This window comes from Pyrgilauda ruficollis, unplaced genomic scaffold, assembly GCF_017590135.1.
Source record: "Pyrgilauda ruficollis isolate IOZ18807 unplaced genomic scaffold, ASM1759013v1 scaffold5, whole genome shotgun sequence".
Classification (NCBI taxonomy): Eukaryota; Metazoa; Chordata; class Aves; order Passeriformes; family Passeridae; genus Pyrgilauda; species Pyrgilauda ruficollis.
The window spans coordinates 3,503,058-3,522,801 of NW_024526599.1; the positions used below are offsets into that span (position 1 = coordinate 3,503,058).

Consider the following 19,744-nt stretch of genomic DNA (forward strand, 5'->3'; position numbering starts at 1 on the left):
AAAAAAAAAAAAAAAAAAAAAGAGGGAGGGATTTTAAAATGTTTAATGCAGACTTTGCAGACTTTAATATTTGTGACTTCAGGTTTAGTACATTTGGAAATTGCAGGTATGCAGCAAACTCCCATTTAACAAATGTAGTTTAAAAAAAATTTATTGTATTCAGATCATACTGCCCTTAGAAAACAGCAATAAAAATATCTTAAAACTCTTGTAGTTTGTCATACAAACTCCCTTAAGAGAAGTGTTTTACCTCTTTTGAATTAAGGGAAGAGCACAGGAGTTTCTAATCACAGAAGGGACATTCGTTTCATAGGTTTGCATAAAACTGTTTTGAAAGATATCCTGACTCCTGGCAAAGGAAACAACTTTCTCTTTACTGTGTTAGAATTTATGACAAAATCTTTCTTTCCAATCACAGTAGTTTGTGCTTGATGCTGCTGTCTTGCAGACATCTCTAAAATGAACCACATCAATCATGAGGGTACATCAGGAAGACATTCCGGATGCAAGCAGAGTACCTCCTGTCACCACTTTATCATTCTGATAAATGGGGTAAGAAAACAAGTTGCAACAACACTACAATCTTACAGACACATTCCTAAACTTTTCCACTGTGGAAATGATGAGGCTTTTCCTTTGCTGCTCAGATACCAACTTGCATTCTAATTTTAAACAGTGCACCCATCTTACACCTTCATTTTAAATGAATTTGGAAGCTTTCTTGGGAAATAGCTCCTTAACATTTGTTTGTATTGTGCCAAGACTGGACTCACATAAACACATATTTCAAGTAATTTAAAATAATTATTTTATATTGATGCTACAATGCTCTTACACATTTGGTACAAAATAAATGAAGTTCCCTATCCCTGACTGAATAATTAAGCTTCTAATGAGCAGGAAAGGGTCCATGCTTCTGTTCACCAGCCACATGACTTGTCACCCTAATCATGCAGCTTCCTAGGTCATTTTATAGCAGTACTGAGTTATTTAAATTTGTGGTTGACAATTATGCTTTAGGGACAAACTTAGAGATGCTGCTTCAGGAAAACAAGTCATGTCAGACTGCTGACTGCAGATGAGCTAGCTGCAACTCTGGAGATAAGCACAGAGGTGAAGAGCTTAAACCACTTGTCTTATGCAGAAAAACATAATGAACAAGAAACAAACTAAGAACCCTACAAACAAACAAAATTCTGAAAGACAAGAATTACAAAATATTTAAGGAAGACATTTCGCACTCCACTGTTTCCAGTCGTAATTTAACTGCTTCATCTTCAGAATACAGACAGTAATAATTAATTAGACTATTGAACTGAACAGGCTTAGTAAAGTAAAATTCCAAAAAACATCATGTCACAGATTTCACATGCTGCTTTCTAACAGCTAATGACAGAGAAAATGAACTGAACAGCTCACCAATTCAGAATCTGCAAGGCAAACAGGATCTTAATTTAGAGGTCTGGTATATCAGATGACCTCTTGGCAAGAGGGGGTGGTGGTGGTGAGGAACCAATTGTTTTGAGCTGTAAACCAGCAAAGACAAAACCAGCTTGATTGCACAGACACAGCAGTGCTAGGGCAGGGCATCAATGGGCAAGAATGTCCATAAACTCGAGGAAAGGAGTTAAAAAAACACAGGAAGAGAAGACTAAAAATACTGTAAACACACTGACAGAGTAAGGCCTCAGTTGGAAGAGGTCCGCTTGGGTGACAGCTCCTCATATCCAGTGAGTATTCAAATCTGTTCCTTCTCAGGGGACTGTACTGTCCAAACTACTGACTACTGAATGCTTCTGTAGTAGATCTGACCTTTGAGAGACAACACAATTTTCTGATTGTATGTGTGAACCTCTAAGACCGCATGACAAGGGTTGGCATCAGTTTCACACATTAACACAGTGACCCTGTTGTACTGCAACTTGGGCTAAGTGTTGACAAATAAGGGGGCAGGAGATTTATGAGAGAAAAGCTTTTCAATCACCTATGTGCCTGTCGTAGGGAAGGACCAACAGGATGACAAGTGTGATCTTGCAGAGGAGTAGACAAAGAAATAACTGGAGCGCCTCCATCTCAAGGTTAAAATAAGGTAGAACAGGAAATCATGAAATCAGCTCGGTTGGAAAAGACCTTTGAGATTGAATCCAACCTGTTCTGAACACTATCTTGTCAACTAGACCATGGCAGTAAGTGCCACATCCAGTTTCTTCTTAAACAGCTGCAGGGATGGTGACTCCACCAGCTCCCTGGGCAGCCCATTCCAATGACCAATCACTCCTTCTGTGAATAAATTCTTGCTAATGTCCAATCTAAAGCTCCCCTGGTGCAGCTTAAGGCTGTGTCCTTTTGTCCTGTCACTGGTTGCCTGGGAGAAGAGACTGACCCCCACCTGTCTACAGCCTTCTTTCAGGCAGCTGTACAGTGATAAGGTCTCTTCTGAACCTCCTTTCCTCCAGGCTAAACTCCAGCTCCCTCAGCTGCTCCTCACAGGACTTGTGCTCCAAACCCTTCCCCAGCCTTGTTGCCCTTCTCTGGACCTGCTCCAGCACCTCAACATTCTTCCTAAACTGAAGGGCCCAGAACTGGACACAGCACTCAAGGTGTGGCCTCACCAGTGATGAGTGCAGGGGAAGAATGACCTCCCTGCTCCTGCTGGCCACACTATTGCTGATACAGGCCATGATGGCACTGGCCTTGACCACCTGGGTACTCTGCTGGCCCACGTTCAGCTGCTCTCAACCAGCATCCCCAGGCCCCTTTCTGCCTGGCTGCTGTCCAGCCACTCTGTCCTCAGCCTGTAGCACTGCAGGGGGTTGTCATTACTTTCAGAAACAAACCTAGAAACACAGACTAAGGGAAAAAAGGTAGAGGACTGGGAGACACTTAAGTCTTTAAATAGGAACACCATTGATCTCTGAAGGATTTCACAAACAGCAGATCCCATAAATAGGGCACTAGTAATCTTTGACCTCTTCCTAAACAAGAATTAAAATGTAACACCTCCTCCCTTCCCTGAAAATCCTCAGTATATGCATGTATCTCAGACACCATTTGGCAAAACAGTTCCACAGAGGATGTGTCAGAAAAATTGAGTAACACTTCTCACAAAACCATAGTATTCTCAGAAGACTAATCTTTACAAGAACCTCTTCCATTTCCACATGCATATGATGAAGGTGTGGCTGGGGATGGAAATGCAGTATGAAAAAGAAATTCTGGGCCTTTCACCATGAAGTAGCATTTGTAGTTTTCCCAGATTCAGAAGTACAGAATACATCTCTGGCAGCACAGGGAGAGGAACTTTGAGATGGATTATCAGAGAAGCAGAGGAGTATACATTGGTGATAGATACTGACAGCTGAGGGAATAGTGGCTTGCTGAGCTACATAAGGAAAAAATACAGTAAAGATCCACTCTCTTCTCCTAAAGGAATGCAGTTGAAGTTATTTAACATTGAAAGGAGATCTATGCTGACTTGAAAGATATGGCAGAACACTACACAGAAACTCCTCACAGTATCATTGTGTCCTGCATAGCCATTTTTGGCAATCTGAAGAAGATGCACACTGAATCACCAGAGAACCAAAACTGACAGGATTTTACTGTTGCATTCTCTTCTTTTACCACTTGCTATCAAAATCCTTTGTAGAATCATAGAGTAGCCTGAGTTAGACGGGACCCATGAAGGATCATTAAGTCCAACTCCTGGCCCTGCACAGGACACCCCAAGAGTCACACCAGGTGCCTGAGACCATTGCCCTAAAACCTCTTGAACTCTGTCAGGCTTGGAGCTGTGACCGCTTCCCTTGGGAGCTGTTCCAGTGCCCAACCACCCTCTGGGTGAACAACCTTTTCCTGATATCCAACCTAAACGGCCCCTGACCAGAGCTTCATGCCATTCCCTCAGGTCCTGTCAGCGTCACCACAGAGAAGAGATCAGTGTCTGTCCCTCCTCCTGCCCTCAGCAGGGAGCTGTAACTGCAGTGAGGTTTCCCCTCTGCTCTGCTCCAGGCTGAACAGACCAAGTGACCTCAGCCACTCCTCACACGCTTCCCCTCAAGGCCCTTTGCCGTCCTTGTTGCTCCTCTGGACTCTCTCTGACAGCTCAGTGTCTCTCTTTTGTTGCAGCACCCAGAGCTGCCCCAGCAGTGGAGGTGAGGCTGCCCCAGAGCAGAGCAGAGCAGGACAATCCCCTCCCTCGCCTGGCTGTGCCTGCTGTCCCCCAGGACAGGGCTGGCCCTGCTGGCTGCCAGGGCTCAGTGACTCACATTCAGTGCCACGGACCAGGGCCCCCAGCTCCCTTTCTGCAGCGCTGCTCCAGCCTCTCATTCCCCTGTCTGTATGTACATCAATGTTTTTTCCTACTACAATCTTTTATTTCCCTTTTCTTTTTATCTGTATTATTATTTTTACTGCTTCTCTTTGATGTATTTACTTTGCTTCCCCACCTTTCCCTTCCAACTAGAAACTTTCTGGGCTTTGGTTCATAATATTTTTACATTATTAGGAAGGAATAAATTAATTTGACCATTCTCTCTGTCAAATCAACACTTCAATCATTTTAATGAAACTTGGGTCAGAATAAACTGTTACGAGCAACACTTGCATATTGACTGCATTTCAGCTCCAGTGCTGAGTACGAAATAAGCACACCTTATATTTTGGAATTTAATTAAAACATGAAATATAAATTAATTAATAAAATTAAATACACAAGATGTTCTTTTTGCATTACAGTGATAATTTGCAAATTTTACAATTAAATTACTTTATAATCCAATCAAATAGCCTTTACCATTCCTTTTGAAGAGCAGCCTTGCAAAACACACGGAAAAAGGCAGGGAATTTATCTTGTCATTCCAATTGAAAAGCAATGGTTACTAGAATATGAATATTCTAAAGTATTTCACTTGTAAGAAATAAGTTTCTTTTATAAGTAGTCACATATAATATTACTTGGAAAAGACTAATCAAATCACTTCAATTTTCTTGTTCATCAATGACACATCCATCATCAATTACAATGCATTTTGGCTTTTTCCTTCCCTTTTATCCTTCATCTGCTGCCTGCTCAGTCAACTTAAATAATACTTTTAAAAATGGTTATGTAAATACATCTCTCCTTTCACATAAGTATTTGCAGTTCTTTTCATTTAGAACTACACTGATCACTTTAAATTATCCATACAATCGCTGAAGTCTATGATGGGGTTGTATGAGCAAGTGATAACTGATGTGCTGGGAGAAATCAGAGAGGCAGCAAGGGCAGAAAACACAAGGGCTTTGGGTGACCTAAGAGGTGAAATATTTGGATGCTGTCAGTGACTCTTCTACAGAGAAAGTGGCTTGGAAGGCCACATGGGTAAATGCAGCTAGTGGGATGGTACCAAGTGACACCTGAAGCAAAACCTTTCAGTAGAAGTTGTCTTTAATAGCAGCTATAACACACTCAGATTCAACTCATCTATAGGGGAAATGCTTGCTAAAATAATCCAACACGAGGCACCAACCTTCATAAAGTGGAGCTATGAAAAAAATGGCAAGTTTTTAAAAATAAGAATTGGTAGGTAGAAATTGAATTGGTAGGTAAGAAAATTATGTCCTTACAGACAGCACAGAAACTACTAACGAAGATAATACTGGAGACATTTTGTTAATGCAAACCTTCTAATGGGAAGGGCTTCATATAGTGAAAGAAGCCAGTATGACCAACAGCAAGCTAAAAGAGTTTACATTAAGAGGACATTCATAAAGCTGAATTTACGAGCTGGAGAAAAACACAGGGACCACAAAGTCTAGTAGTTCAGAGGTAAAAAAACAAGTAGGTAAAACCAGTTTAAGTAGTAACCGGTGAAATGGATTCAAACCAGACATAATTTCTTGCAACCAACTAGGAGCACAAAATGCACCCAGTTCAGTGAGGCAAGGTGATGGTAGGGCAAGAAATGGAGGTCTTACAGGCAAGAAGGCACTGCGAACAACTGAAGGATCTTTTTGGTATACATCTTAGAGGAAACATTAAGTCATATTCCAAAATCCTGGTAAGTGAGCATGTATATATTTGGGAGCATGGAGAAGCTTGGCAAAGGATCTCTCTGAAGCTAAATTAAGCATAGAAGAAGTAGCCATCCCCATAACCAAAATGAACATCAACAAATTGCCAGGACCAAACTGGATCCACTCTAGAGAGCACAGGAGAATAAAACAGGTGAATTATTAGTTGTACGTGACTTTCCCTTAAGATTCTTTTGGTATGTGAAGACACAGAAGTTACAAACCAACCATTAGCGCACATTTTGGGGAACTACACACAGGTCTGTAATCTTGATGTCTGTACAAGCAAAAATACAATACAATAACAGCTAGAATTAGTGATCACCTGCATAAACAAAACCTGCTTGGAAAGAGTCAAATACTGTTAAAAGAAGTTGTACATTTAAAATTTGGGTCTTCTCAAGCAGGAAACAAGCACATGCATAAGGGTAAGCCAATTGATACAGGTTACAATAGGTACTCAATGAGTTTTTTAACTAAATCCTCACCAATGGTTTATTAGAAAGATGATGTTAGGTCCTCAGGTGGTTGCACAACAGCATGCAGAGATGGGAAACAGTGTACAATAAAATGATAAATGTCACAACAGAGGGAGACTACAAAGTACACTAATGCCACACTCCAAAGCAAAAAGGATCAAGAAAGCAGAACAGTTTACTTCTCAGTACTTCTTATGCTCACATGCAGGGATTTTGAGAGGAAAGTGACACCAAGCATGGAAATATCAACTACAGTATTCACTATAGTCAACCATATACAGAAGTCAAATGTACTCAGTCCCTGGACTGAGCTGCTGCATTTCAATTCAAAACATAATCTCAACAAGCTCTGAAGGAAAGGGCTCCACTCCTGAGATCACAGTAGAAGAAATACTATCGGTACTCAGCCTCTGGATGCTCTGTGAGCTGTTGAGAGCCAAATCCACAGTACAGCTTTTAGTTAATGTGCATAAAATATTACATGGCAGCTCTGCCCAAATCTGCCAGTTTGACTTGTTTTCTCTTGACAAGAGATGGATAATAGCCTAATGCGGGAAGTCATCTCTTGTGTGAAGCTAATCATCAAGGGGAAAACAGTTCAGGTATAGAAATCCCCCTTGCCTTCAACACATCTGAGGCTTCCTGAAGAGCACATTAATCAAGACTTAACAAATGAGATTTCCTGAATTTTACAGAACAATACAAAGAGAATGATGGCAGAGCAAACTATTTCTTTCTAGTCCTTTGGTGCACAATTTCTATTTGTGGACATGACAGAGTACACTTCAAATAATACGTGAAGGGATGGTCACTGAAATGTTTTAGGGAAAATATTTAAGATCTCATAATAGAAACTTACAGGGAAGTAGATCAGTTTTACATTTTATTCAAAAGGTATCATCCTTGGATATAAAAGGTTTTAAGTGACACCAGGGATAGAAATTAAGCCAAGTCATCTATACCATACAAAGTCTGCAGAGGCATTCTTGCGTTACCCACTTTGATCACGCTTGGCAGATGAAGTAAGACAGGATCAGAGCATAACAAAGTGCATAACTTGTCAATTTTTCTAACACACATGAAGCCTGGGAACGATCTTTTCATAACAAATAAAATAGCGTTTTAAAGGCAAAACACAGTTGTGACCATTTTTGAATGTTCTTTGTACATATATGGCATTGGGCACTTCTGCCCAAGGCACAACACAAACCTTATGACACTTGCTTTGTAATCTTCTTGTAATGTTGGAAATATCACCTTTTTTTTTTTTTTACAGTACACCATTAACTAAATCCAGAAAATACCTTCAATTTTGCACACAGGATTTGATTTAAAATATTTGACTCAAATATTTGACCTGGTCAAATGAAAGGTGTCCCTGCCCATAGCAGGGAGGCTGGAACTAGATGATCTTTAAGGTCGCATTCAAGCCAGGACATTCTGTGATTCTATTTATCAATCTACCAGGTCACAGCCCTAGATATAACCTTAATACACACGTGTTTCATGAAACACGTACAAGATCAGTGCCAACAAAGGCTGCAGTGTCTAGAAGCCATCAGCCAGAGCCAGCACTACACAAGCCAACATCAGCTAACAGCCTGTGTGGTTATTGCTTATTTTGATAACTGCAGTTCCACAGTGCTGTAATTGCACATCAGGAAACTTCTGGCAAATCTTTGCAGGACCACAAATGCAGAACCCAAAATCTGAACATTCCCCACCCACAAAACTGAGTCTAAAGCATTTCATCAAAACCAGACCAACATTTATGCTAGTAAGCAGAAAGTGAGCAGACTTAGCAAGGGCTTGTCTATTCAGTTACTGTGAAATAACTGTTTTGGATTTGTGGAGCTGTCTTTTTTCTGAAACAAAATGACATTTCATTAAACAATTTTTAATCTTTTAATTTTATTAGATTAATGAAGGAGAAGGCACTCATTCTGAACCAAGAATAATACACAGTTAACTATTATTCTGGATGATTCCATTGCTCCTCTCCTTTGCATTAGTTTTTTTTTTATGTTGTTGTTGTAGATAATCCTTAAGCGTAGAGACTGTATTTACAAGCCACACAAACAAACAATGTATACCAGCAGAAGAGTTCATAAAACTTTGAGAAAGATGAAATGCAAATTGTGAAACCAGGTAAGATATTACATGTGACAAAAACCTCCAAACATGTAAAGTCCACACTGACATTCAGATATAGCCTTGGGCATGACAAGGCCTTACATCGGCTATCTGTTCACAAGTCTTTTGCTCAAATAAACAGCTTCTGTCTGTAGGAAAGTAGATTTTCCCAATACTCAAACAACTTTTTTTATTGCATGTGAAATAGTTTCTTCCAAAATCTATTCCACACCCATCTGAATATAATCTCTATGACATACATTTACAGAACAAACAGACCTATGGATTTATGTGGTATTAGTTTTGATTTTTATTTCACAGCACAAGAAAAATGCACACAATTTTGAAGGTTTACAGTTTCACCAGCACACAATGTGTTCACATCTTGCAGTACGTGGCATTTTTCTTCAACCCCCAGCTCCTAGAGCCAAGAATATTACAAGGGAATTTAAACCTCTACCTAAGTCTGTAGGCTTAATAACTGTAAAGGGAAAGCTTGTGAATATGTGGATCAATTGTTCCATACAGACTCAGAAATTGGAAGGTATACCAATTTTCTTTCCAATTGCAGGATTTTTCTTGAAAATGGCTGCTAACAACCAGCGTTGTGGAACAGGGGCTGGCAAATTCACTTACCAGCAAATTGGAGACTCCCCGCTAAGAGGAGACGTAACTCACCTGAACTTGTTAGAATTTAATTTCTCCTTACCAGCCCTTTGTTTACAGGCTGATCTTGCAATAGAGAGAAAGATGCAAAGGAAGCAAAAGAAAGAATCCACAATTTCATCCAACTACTACTTACTACCAATGCTAATTGGTATCAGGGATGTCCCGCAGCAAAAGCTGAGGGGCACTTTGTTCTCAAGATCTTTTGCAGTGGTTACCTCAGGCCAGTGCTGCTACTCAGCACTGCATTGCAGACCTTCTCAGACTTGGATTTCTTACATCTGAACCCTGTGCCAATGAACCGGAATGAGGCTATGCATGAGAAAAACCAACATCCCTATGGCAGGAAAGAACAGGCTGAAGCAACAGCCTCAGTCAAACGCAAGAGGCAAGTATGTCTCCTATGATTCACAAAGTTTAATGAAAAGGCCTGTTATTGGTATTCTGGATCCAGGTTTGTCTACAGCTAGTTTGGAAAGGTGTAACAACAAAGGCATTGCAGAAGCAAAATACCAAAGACTGGTACTAGGAGCTCTTAAGGACTGAAAACTGGGAATAAACAAAAGGACACTACCAGTCAGAAGACAACAGTGCAAATAAGCGAGGTAGAACCATGTGCATGATAGAAATGGCATTTTAATTAACTGCCTGTTTTTTTCCCATGGGATCACTACATTATCCACAGTACTGGATGTTCCCATGCAAGGAAAAACTGAGGTGCTTTGTTTGCAGGATCCATGATTCACCTGTTGCAAAAATAACATTTCTAGTTTCCAAGGAAGAAAGTAGGGAGGGAAGGTGCAGGACAGAAAACAATGTGGCTGTGGAGGAATTGCATTCTGTGCTGCCCTTTGGAAGCAATTCCTGCCTCAAGTTGAACTAATACTGTCACAGAACACACTGTCATAGGTAATGCTATTGTATTCTCTGTTTTTCATATGGTTGATACAAAATGTAAATACAAAACACAGCTGCAATAGAAACTTTACTTTGAAGTACAAAGCAAGCATTTTATTTTTCAGTTAATGACCTTTCTATGGTCCTAGGAGCTCAAAATATTGGCTATTTGGTCTGCTTCAAGAGACGCACCTTGAGAAGACCACCCAACAAACTGGTTTTTGGGTAACTCCTAACCAGAGGAGTTGGATTCCTTTGCATAAGAAAAGGTTTTATTCAACCAACACCTGAGAATTTTAGTGCCAGCATGATCTGAGCATGTATAATGCAGTGCAGGAGCAGGATATTTATTATGTACAACCAAAAATCCAACCTCCTATTGCTAATAGCTACCATGTCAGCTGGATGCAGATCACTTTGGAAAGCTATGATTAGTCATGTGGGAAGTGTCTTGTAGAAAAGAGTTCTTATCTGAATTGCTGAAACCAATCCTTTCTTATCAGCTCAGATACTTCTGCATTTTTAAAATGGAGGCAACATCAATTTCTTCCTTAAACAGCTTTCAAGTGTTCACATCAGCTTCCTGAAGGAAATAAGTGGACTAAGTGCTTCTACTCAACCTGTAACCATTATTTGTGCGATTTTAAACCTGACTCTTGCCACAGATTTAGGTATGCAGAGACTGTTGTAACAGGCCAGAAATCCAGCTTCCATGATGAAGCAATACAGCATTAATTTCCAGCAGAGGAAGCCGGTGATTGAAAATAGTCAAAAAACATTCTTTGGAAATTCTTTCATAACTAAGTCTTGAAAAAGACAACCCCAGAGGAAAATATTTGAGGGAAAATAACTGGGGCTCTAAAGCCTATGTACCTTTACATAGACATATATATATAGATGCCTTGGCTTCTTAACAGTGTGAAATTCAGTACCATCTGCTAACACCAACACCATAGGCTTATCTTCTAGAAGTCATTACCTCTAGAGGTAATGTAAAGACCAAGGAAACCAGCAGAACTCACAGGCAGGATGCAGAGAAATTCCAGACCCATAGCAATATGCAGGTGCTGTGCACTGTATCTAAGTTCTGTTCTGATATTGGTGAGGCAATGTGAACAGAAATGATGCAACATGTAAATATTGCCTTACACACAACACCACATCATAACAACTGTGCAAATTTCCAGTCTCCTGTTAAAAAAAGAAAAAACAACATCGAAGCAGGACTAATTGCCATGAAAAATCTCTATTATATTTCAGCTCAAGCACTGCTTTTTAAAAAGTAAACAAATAAGACAGTTTTAAAAAAACAGGTTTTGTAAAATTTACCCTTGTGTAATACTCATTTGCTTACACAGTACCATATAGCTCTGCACTATACAGCTCATTATTTGTGCCCTGACAGACACTCAATATGCACATAAGCCAGTACTTGCACAAAAATCAATCATTACCCAGCTCAATGAAATCACAGTTCCTGTGATATTATTGCTGATTTTCTTTGGTCATCAAAATCCCCAAGAACTCCCATGATCCTTGGTATGCAGGAATGCTTCAGCTGATGCTTAAAATTGTTCTTTGTTTTGCACATTCCTTAATTTTTTCCCTCCAGAAGATAATGGCAAGAGAAGCCACACAGAATATATTCCCTCTTCAGACAACAACTCAAAAGCTTCAGTAATGTGAACATTTCTATAATGACCATAACCTACCTAAACTGTGACTTTGGAGGGGAAGAAGGAAGTTCAGTTTTCATTCCTATTTGTCTTGACCTCTACCCCAAATAAACAGGTGGACCAATGGTTATCAGTACCATATGTAACTGTTTCAGAATTATGGAATCCTGTCCAGTAGGAATCAGACTCTGGCTGTCAATACTTTTCAAAAAGGCTTCAAGCAGCACCCAGAATGCAATAAATCTTTTTTATCTGCAACCTTAGCTGGTTTCAAACCAGCAAGATACTGTAAGTTTCCCACTCCTTTTACCCATTCTATAAAGCACAACTTCACAGCACATGTGGTGTTTCAGAAATCCAGAACCACAAATGTTAGTATGCATGGGACACAGAAAAAAGTAAAATGCCTACAGTTGTACCCCAAAGTATGGGAAAAAAATACCACCATCTTCTAATACAGAAAAAATAATTACCCATTCAGTACTGGAACTCAATTTCTTCACCCACACAGCTAAGTGTTCCCTTATCACTAGACTAGAGCTGGACACCTCAGAAAATTAAGGAGTGCACAGACTGAAGAAAGAGGTAAGCAGCTGAGGAAGAGTTTGTAGGTACAGCTGTACTGCAGAATAAGCATGATGCTGAGAATCTCGGGCCAATCCGCAGAGTCTGCATTCCTGGCCCTGAGAGCTGCATTAAAACTGTGGCCTTGTGCTGTCCTACGTTTGAGGCTTGAATGCTCAGAAGATCTGCAAAAAATAATTACTAAAAGCATCAAGGAATGCAAAAAGCAACTTCCAAAATGGACAAATCCTCAGCAAGTGTAGATCACCACAGATCAACTACAGGCAGCTACACCAGTGGAGACTTCCATTTACAAGCTCACTTAATTTGCAACACAGCTTAAAATGATCAAACCTCAAGTGATTTTGCACTAGAACAGGACCTGAGCACTTTGCTTTACAAATTAAATACTTAACAGTTATATAGCATGCTTACTACAAAGCATTAGCAAACCTTCCATAGGTTTAGAGGAAGGTTTACCGACCTTCCTGTACATATGTGGTGGTAGAAAAAAATATATCTGGTAGACGTAATTTTATAAAAGCTAATTAATATCAATGGCAAGGTATCTTAAAAGGTGTTGCAAAAACCAGTGCACTTACCAAAAACCAGCCAAACATATTTTCAATGTGTCCACAGACAGGAGCTTTAACTGCAATACGCTTTCCAAGCTTTGGGCATAAATTTTCTACCTAATTCAGAGGCTACTATCTCAATTTCTGCTATCTCAATATGAATTTTAAAGCTTTGTAATTTTTTTATTTTTGTTTTTACTTTGAAGTGATAAATGTTCAAGAAAACATCTGCAAGGGCTCATTCTTTGCCCTACTGACAGAAGTCATAACTCTGCATTTGGCCTTATATCAACAGTGATGGGGGCTGAATTATTCAGTAATGCACTGCCATACACCACCCCGTTTAATTATAACACACTACTAATACCTAAATACACTTTTACTTGAACAGCAAAGTCTTAAAATAAGAAAATGAAATTCAAGAAATATGGGCAATATCTTTAATCTTAAAATGTGGGGAGTGTTTTATCAGTTTCAACGCTGCTAAATTAAATAAAGCCCTTGTTCAATTGCCTGTCCTCAGTTCATAAAATCAATTGCTTTCGAAACCTGGAAGATGCATCAACTTTCAATCAGTGATAAATGTAAATAAGCAAAAAACTGGCTGGGTTTACCAGTATGTATGGTAGACATTACAACTGAGAAACATTTAAAAATGTGTATAAAAACCAGGAATTTTTGTACAATGGAGCTGTATTTCTTTTATATTCAGTAAAATCATACGTTTTAATCAAAAGTGTAAACTAGCCTATGTTTACTGATTTCAGTGGAACTGGGCTGCTCCACAACAGGTTCAGGAGGGGCAGAGGTTTATACTATGCTCCAACACACTCCATCAAAAATTTTAAAAAACTATGAAAGAAAACGGTCCCATGTTTTTCTCTCCAAAAATAAGATGTACTGTTACAGGTGAAACGCTTTAACAGATACATATTAAAAACATTCTGGTACACAGTTAAAAAATACCAAAAAAACAAACCAACAAATCAAGCAAAAAAAAAACAAAAAAAAACCCACCCAACATTTGTAAATCAACAGTCTAGACAGACTATCATCTCAAAGTCTAAAACATCAAAAATCATAGGATCTACTTCTCACTCCGTATGTTCTTCCCTCCTCCAGTTTCAGCTTAATTCTTAATTTAACTCATTCAAACATCTCTGCCAGAGAAAGTCAAAACAATAATGTCAAATTTAAGGAAATGCAGAAGGTGTTAAACAGCAATACAGTGCCAGTCTACGTGGCAGTGTATTAGGAGCTAAGCTGAATACCAAGCACCTCACCCAGACAATGTTCAAATACAAATAATAACTTTCTTCCCTAGTTATTTTATCCATCTGCAACAGTACATTTTTTTTTTTCTTACGAAAGGTCTTAAAGTTTCATTTACACATAGACCAGGGTTTGACATTTAAAAGACACAAACAAAACCCGCGTCTGCCGACAATCTCTCACAACTGCCAGTGTCAAGTATACCAATGTTTAATTTTATGGTGAAAAGCCATCACAGGTTCCCCCCCCCCCCAATACATTCTCTTGGTTTATACATCTGTGCTTAGCAGTATGCTTAAATTGGCCTTTCTTAAATAATTGAAATATAAAGCAGGTATTAACTTACCTTACGCCCATCACTTGCATGGCAGTTCACATTTAAAGGAGTCAATAAAGCCATCAGCTTTTCTTCATTACCACTCCTGTAAATGAGGAGAATATTATGCAAAGGGTGGGAAAAGGGCAGAGCTCCTTGATAGCCATCTCCTTAGCAAGTATTTTGCAAAGTATAGTATATTGAAATTTGTACTGTGGCAGGGAGAATGTTGGATGGCTAAAGAATCTTCTAAACACTTCAAAACCAAGGGTAAATACAAAAAAGAATACTACATTTGCAGTTAAATGTGTTGCAAAAGATCATAGAAAAACACCTCAATTTCTCTCCTTAACCTCATATTTTCTTTTTCTAATTTTACAGATCCTCTGAAAGCCATTTGTCGAAATAAATATTCTGAATTTAACATATTTTCATAGCATATGGCCATAACATTGAAACAACTATATACCAATACCCAGAATTTTTTTAGAAGGGTTAACAGTCTATATAAAATGGTCTTGTGCAGTCAGAAGGAAGGATGAAAAGCACCTTTGTAATATACAATTGAACTTTACACCTTTTGTATAGGCTTCCTTATGCTCTGTTCTGATAAAACCTATTTTCAAAATACATTCTACGGTAGCAGTAAAAACCCAAAGAAAAGAAAGATTCCAATATTTAAATTGCTCCTAAAAAGAACAGTCACAAAACAATAAAGAGGATTTAAGCAGCTTAAAGCAAAAACTCAATATTAACCTTATAACCACCATAGTGGGGGATTTCAATTACATAAACAGGCTTTTACATTTGTACCAGACTAAAGTCTGAAGAGATTTATGCTAATTAAGTGGTTTGCTTGCAGCATTTCATAGAAAGGCAATGACAAAACAGTACTATTTTAAAAAACCCTTTTCCTCGCCTGCTTCCACCCCCAAAATATGTTTTATATTCTAAGCAGCACTCACCTAGCAGCTTCCAGGAGTTCGTCCTTCTTGTATTCACCTAAATGATTGCAAAATATCATGCTGTTAGCATTTGGCAGAAGACAGATTAAGAAATGCAGTAGGAAGCAAATACAGAATTAAAACAGAGAAGAGGAGAAAAAAGCCCACACCCCGCTGGGTGATGGAGCTGTGACGTTAGCCAGCTTGTGGAGGCAGCATCACCAGTACCTTGGAGACGGGCAGCAAATTGACGCATCTTCTTGTCCAATCCTCAGATGGAAAGGCTTTCTTCGGACAACCAATGACTGCCAAATCTTGTGTCCAGAAACACAGTCCCGCTGATATTCAGCATGTCAGCTGAAGACAATGTCCCCACCCCCTGCCCTATTCAGTATGTCACATTATACTTGGGAAGCATAATAAATTCCAAGACAAAGCAAGGCAGTGCGGCTTTTGAAAAGGTACAAATTACGGATCTCCAAGGCTCTCACCTGCCTATTTGAATGGTAACATTACACTTCACTAAGTTCTTTAGAAAAGCACGGATTATTTTAAAAAATCCAGGTATTATATCATCAGCCACTTTCCAACAAAATACACGTTTGAAATAAAAAGCACAGACAAAAGAGGATGAACTCTGCAACAGATTTTGCTATGAGACTCTGAGATTAGAGATAACCATGAGTAATGTTAAAGCAACATTTATATTTGAAGTCCTGAGTTAAAATAGACAACTCACAAGGGTTGCTGCAGCACAGGATTAAAACTGCATGCTAGTATTTTTAAAAAGCATAGGACAAGATAACCTATAGAAGTAAGACAATATTTTACTAAGCTGAATCATTATGACATTGTGCAATACGAATGGAATGGAATTTCAAGTCAGAAATTAGAAAAAATAGCTGTTTAGCAGCTTTATGCAGTCAGAGAACAGTGTGTAACCTAGACCCAAAAGGTAGAGGGTTTGATAAACATAGTGTATACCATCTGCCAGAGTATTAAAGCCTCTAACCACAATGCTGTAAGAAAAACAGGAAGAAGAAGCTGTCACAAAAGAAGAAAAAAAACCCTTTGTGCTGCCTCCTATGTGTAATTGTAATAAGCCTCCAGTGAAACTCTCATTACAGGTGAGGAAAGGCACTGGGCCATGGAAAATGTCAGATCAGATGGCAGGTAAGATGGAAGGTTCATCTGAAAACATTCCTTAAAGAACAGCTGTAAGCTGCAGGAGGAGGTTTGGACTCCCCATCCACCACCGAGAGTTGGTCCTCCCCCCACCATGGCTTCTCCAGCTAACAACAGAGGGTGACAGGAACCACAACAAAACCAGACCCTTCCGTAAGGAGTCCCCTTTATTTCAGCATCACACACAAGGGTAAGGAGGAGGAGGGTGAGTAGACACAGCCATGCACTTCCTGCCCATTCCCTTGGATGCAGATCGGGAATTTTCAAAAGCAATATCTACATCTTATCATAGTGGTGATTTTACCTTTCACAGGTGTGTTTAATTACTTTCTGAATAATATTCATCTTTGGGAATTCACAACAACCTGCAGTAAACAGTTCCATCATGCGACTCACATGATAGGTCTCCTAACGGAGCTGTTCTGTGTTGCTGAACCCCAGCAATGGAGCAAGTTCAAAGCAAAGGTGAAATCAACGGGTTATTTCAAATATAGGCCAGGAAAGTTAATCTAGCTTTTGAAAGAATGTATGTCGATGTTAAGGAAAGCTTCATCGTGAGACAAATCAAATGACACAGAAATATGACTACCTTTGACTTGCTACCACTCTCCAGCTTCATCAGAAGGGCAGCCTGTCCACCACAGGCAACAGCCTTTTCTAAGCCATGGTACATGTTCCTCTTTTTTTTACTTTAATGAAGATAAAATACTGGGCACAGTTGTGAGTGTTTCAAATCAATGGTAAGTGAAATGCTCTGGCCAGCATGTGAAGAAGAAAAAAAGACCCTTTATTACTACTGCATTGTTTGTGCAACAATCTCAAACAGCTGGATTTCCTGCAGTAGAATTATTGGCCTGTATTACATCAACACTTTAGAGACCTAACCGGATTAAAATACCTCTTTCCACATTCTGATTTGGCAATGCATCTAGTAGTCCTAACCAGGCTTTTGAACGTACTAGGTTAGAAGAGTAATAACATTTTTCCTTCGCGCTCGGTAAGTTAGTATTTTATCACACAAAAGCTGTTTCCTCTAATACTTTGAACAGCAGAATCATTACTATCCAATGAAAAAGGAAAACTGTGGCTCTTGATTCAGGAATGTCCCACTGTATGCCCAATTAGATCAGTTAGTTTTACTAAGCAATATTTTTTTAAAAAAGGTATTTACAGACAGGGGTGGAATCCATAAATGTAATTTTTGAAATTCATCACGGTTCTCCCACACTGATTAGGATTAGGAAAACATTATTTTGTAATTGGCTAACTTTATTACTCTCAAAGAGGCACTGTACTTTGCAAATCAAAACCAAAATCATATAAGCATTCACAGCACACCACCAGGTTTGCTAAAAAAAAAAAAAAAAAAAAAAAAAAGGTCAAGTGAGCTCCACAGGCTCTGTGGGATGAAGAGGAACCCCTTGGCCACTGGAGCAGGCAGCAGGTGGGATACCACAGGGCCGAGAGGGGTCTGGCTGATGGCGTTTGGGAGAAGCGGGTGGCATTGGCTGCAGGGCCGACTGCTGCTGGCACAGGCTGTGCTCCCAGCAGAGGGCTCTGCCAACACAGCTAACGCCGCTTGGCCACACAGCTTCTCAAAGGCCATCCTGCAGCAATTGGCCACAGCTACCTAATAAAATATTCATTTGCAAGCATTTGAAAACAAACCATGCGTGCATGGGCAGAGATGAATTTCAAGTTCTAAGCAGAACTACAGGAATACAGACCATCAGCCTCACATAACACTTCTGTTCAAAGAACGTCCAACTGACTTTAACTAAGCTAATATCATCTCTTAAAGAGCTTCTCTGGGCGGATTAGAATTTATAGTTTTGCAAAAGGGCATCTGCATGCCAGGCAGCCTAGAGAAAGCTGGCCTGGGAATTTCTTAAGGCAAAGACAAGGTGTGAAATGGGGAGCAGAGAGCACCATAGCAAAGCAGTGTCCCTGCTCCTCTCATCAGACAAAAGCTAGCAGGGAATCAGAAACCGTTCAGGGGTATTCACTGCATCTGATCAGGTTCATTGTCTACAGCTTGCTCAGAATTCTTTAAATGGAATTCTCTGCTTGATCTCAGCTCCATTTATGCTGGACCTAGAAAGTCACCACTGTTAACCACAGATAATCAGTGTCTCAGATCACAGCTACCATCAGGCAGCCCTCTTTCTGTTCCCCTCTGTAACCAGCCCTCTTTCTGTTCCCCTCCCAGGAGAAAACCAGTTACCTCCAAGACTCCTGATCAGCTAATGCTACGCTGTCACTGCTGTGTCTGGTCCTAGCTGCATTCTGCAGTAGCTGATTAGCAAATTAGCAAATGCTTATTAACTATCAGACATCAGTGGCTGCTTGCACCTGGCAGTTGAGCAGATCAGTAGCTGGGAGCTGAGAAAAAATAACATAATGAATCTCTCTTTACAGACAAATAACACTATTTCACTCTCTCCTAAAAGTCTTGAAATTTCAACGGAATACTGCAAAACCTATCTGAATGCATGGCATAAATCAACAGTGCTTTTTCAATGCATCTACACTCAAAACCAAAGTGAATTCCTTTCCTATCCCTCCATACACATCAGCCAACACAGAAAAAAGCCAGACCTAAAATGTCAAGCTGGACAAAGCAGGTTTTGCTTCACTGTAATATCACATCAGCTTTCCACAGTGAAGACAATTTCCTGAAAAAATAACATCACAAATTAAACCAAGCCATTATTATCCAATGGCAACATATAATGGGAACAAAATGGATTAACATATTCTAAACCAAACTGAAAAACTAAAGAGGTTTTTCTATATGAAGCTGTACATTATATGGAATCACAATTATAACTTTAAATCCCCAGAATATTTAAACACTGTGAAAATGTTTATGCTAGCCAGTGGTCCCCTGCTTCTGATCTGTGACAAAAGAACATGAGTCTTATGAACGCGCAACCATGGCCACAGGCTGGGGAGGGAAAATTCATGAGTATCACAGAATGTC

General features: G+C 39.5%; 1 protein-coding gene across 1 annotated transcript in view; it reads right to left on the reverse strand.

The window, feature by feature from the left end:
* The window catches only part of TNKS (tankyrase), a 128,805-nt gene that overhangs the window by 47,734 nt on the left and 61,327 nt on the right, over positions 1-19,744 (reverse strand). Inside the window, exons 4-5 of the mRNA XM_041480096.1 lie at positions 15,598-15,634; positions 14,663-14,738 (exon numbers count right to left, since the gene is read on the reverse strand). Of these exons, the coding sequence (XP_041336030.1) occupies positions 14,663-14,738; positions 15,598-15,634 (113 nt within the window). The remainder of the gene's footprint in view (positions 1-14,662; positions 14,739-15,597; positions 15,635-19,744) is intronic.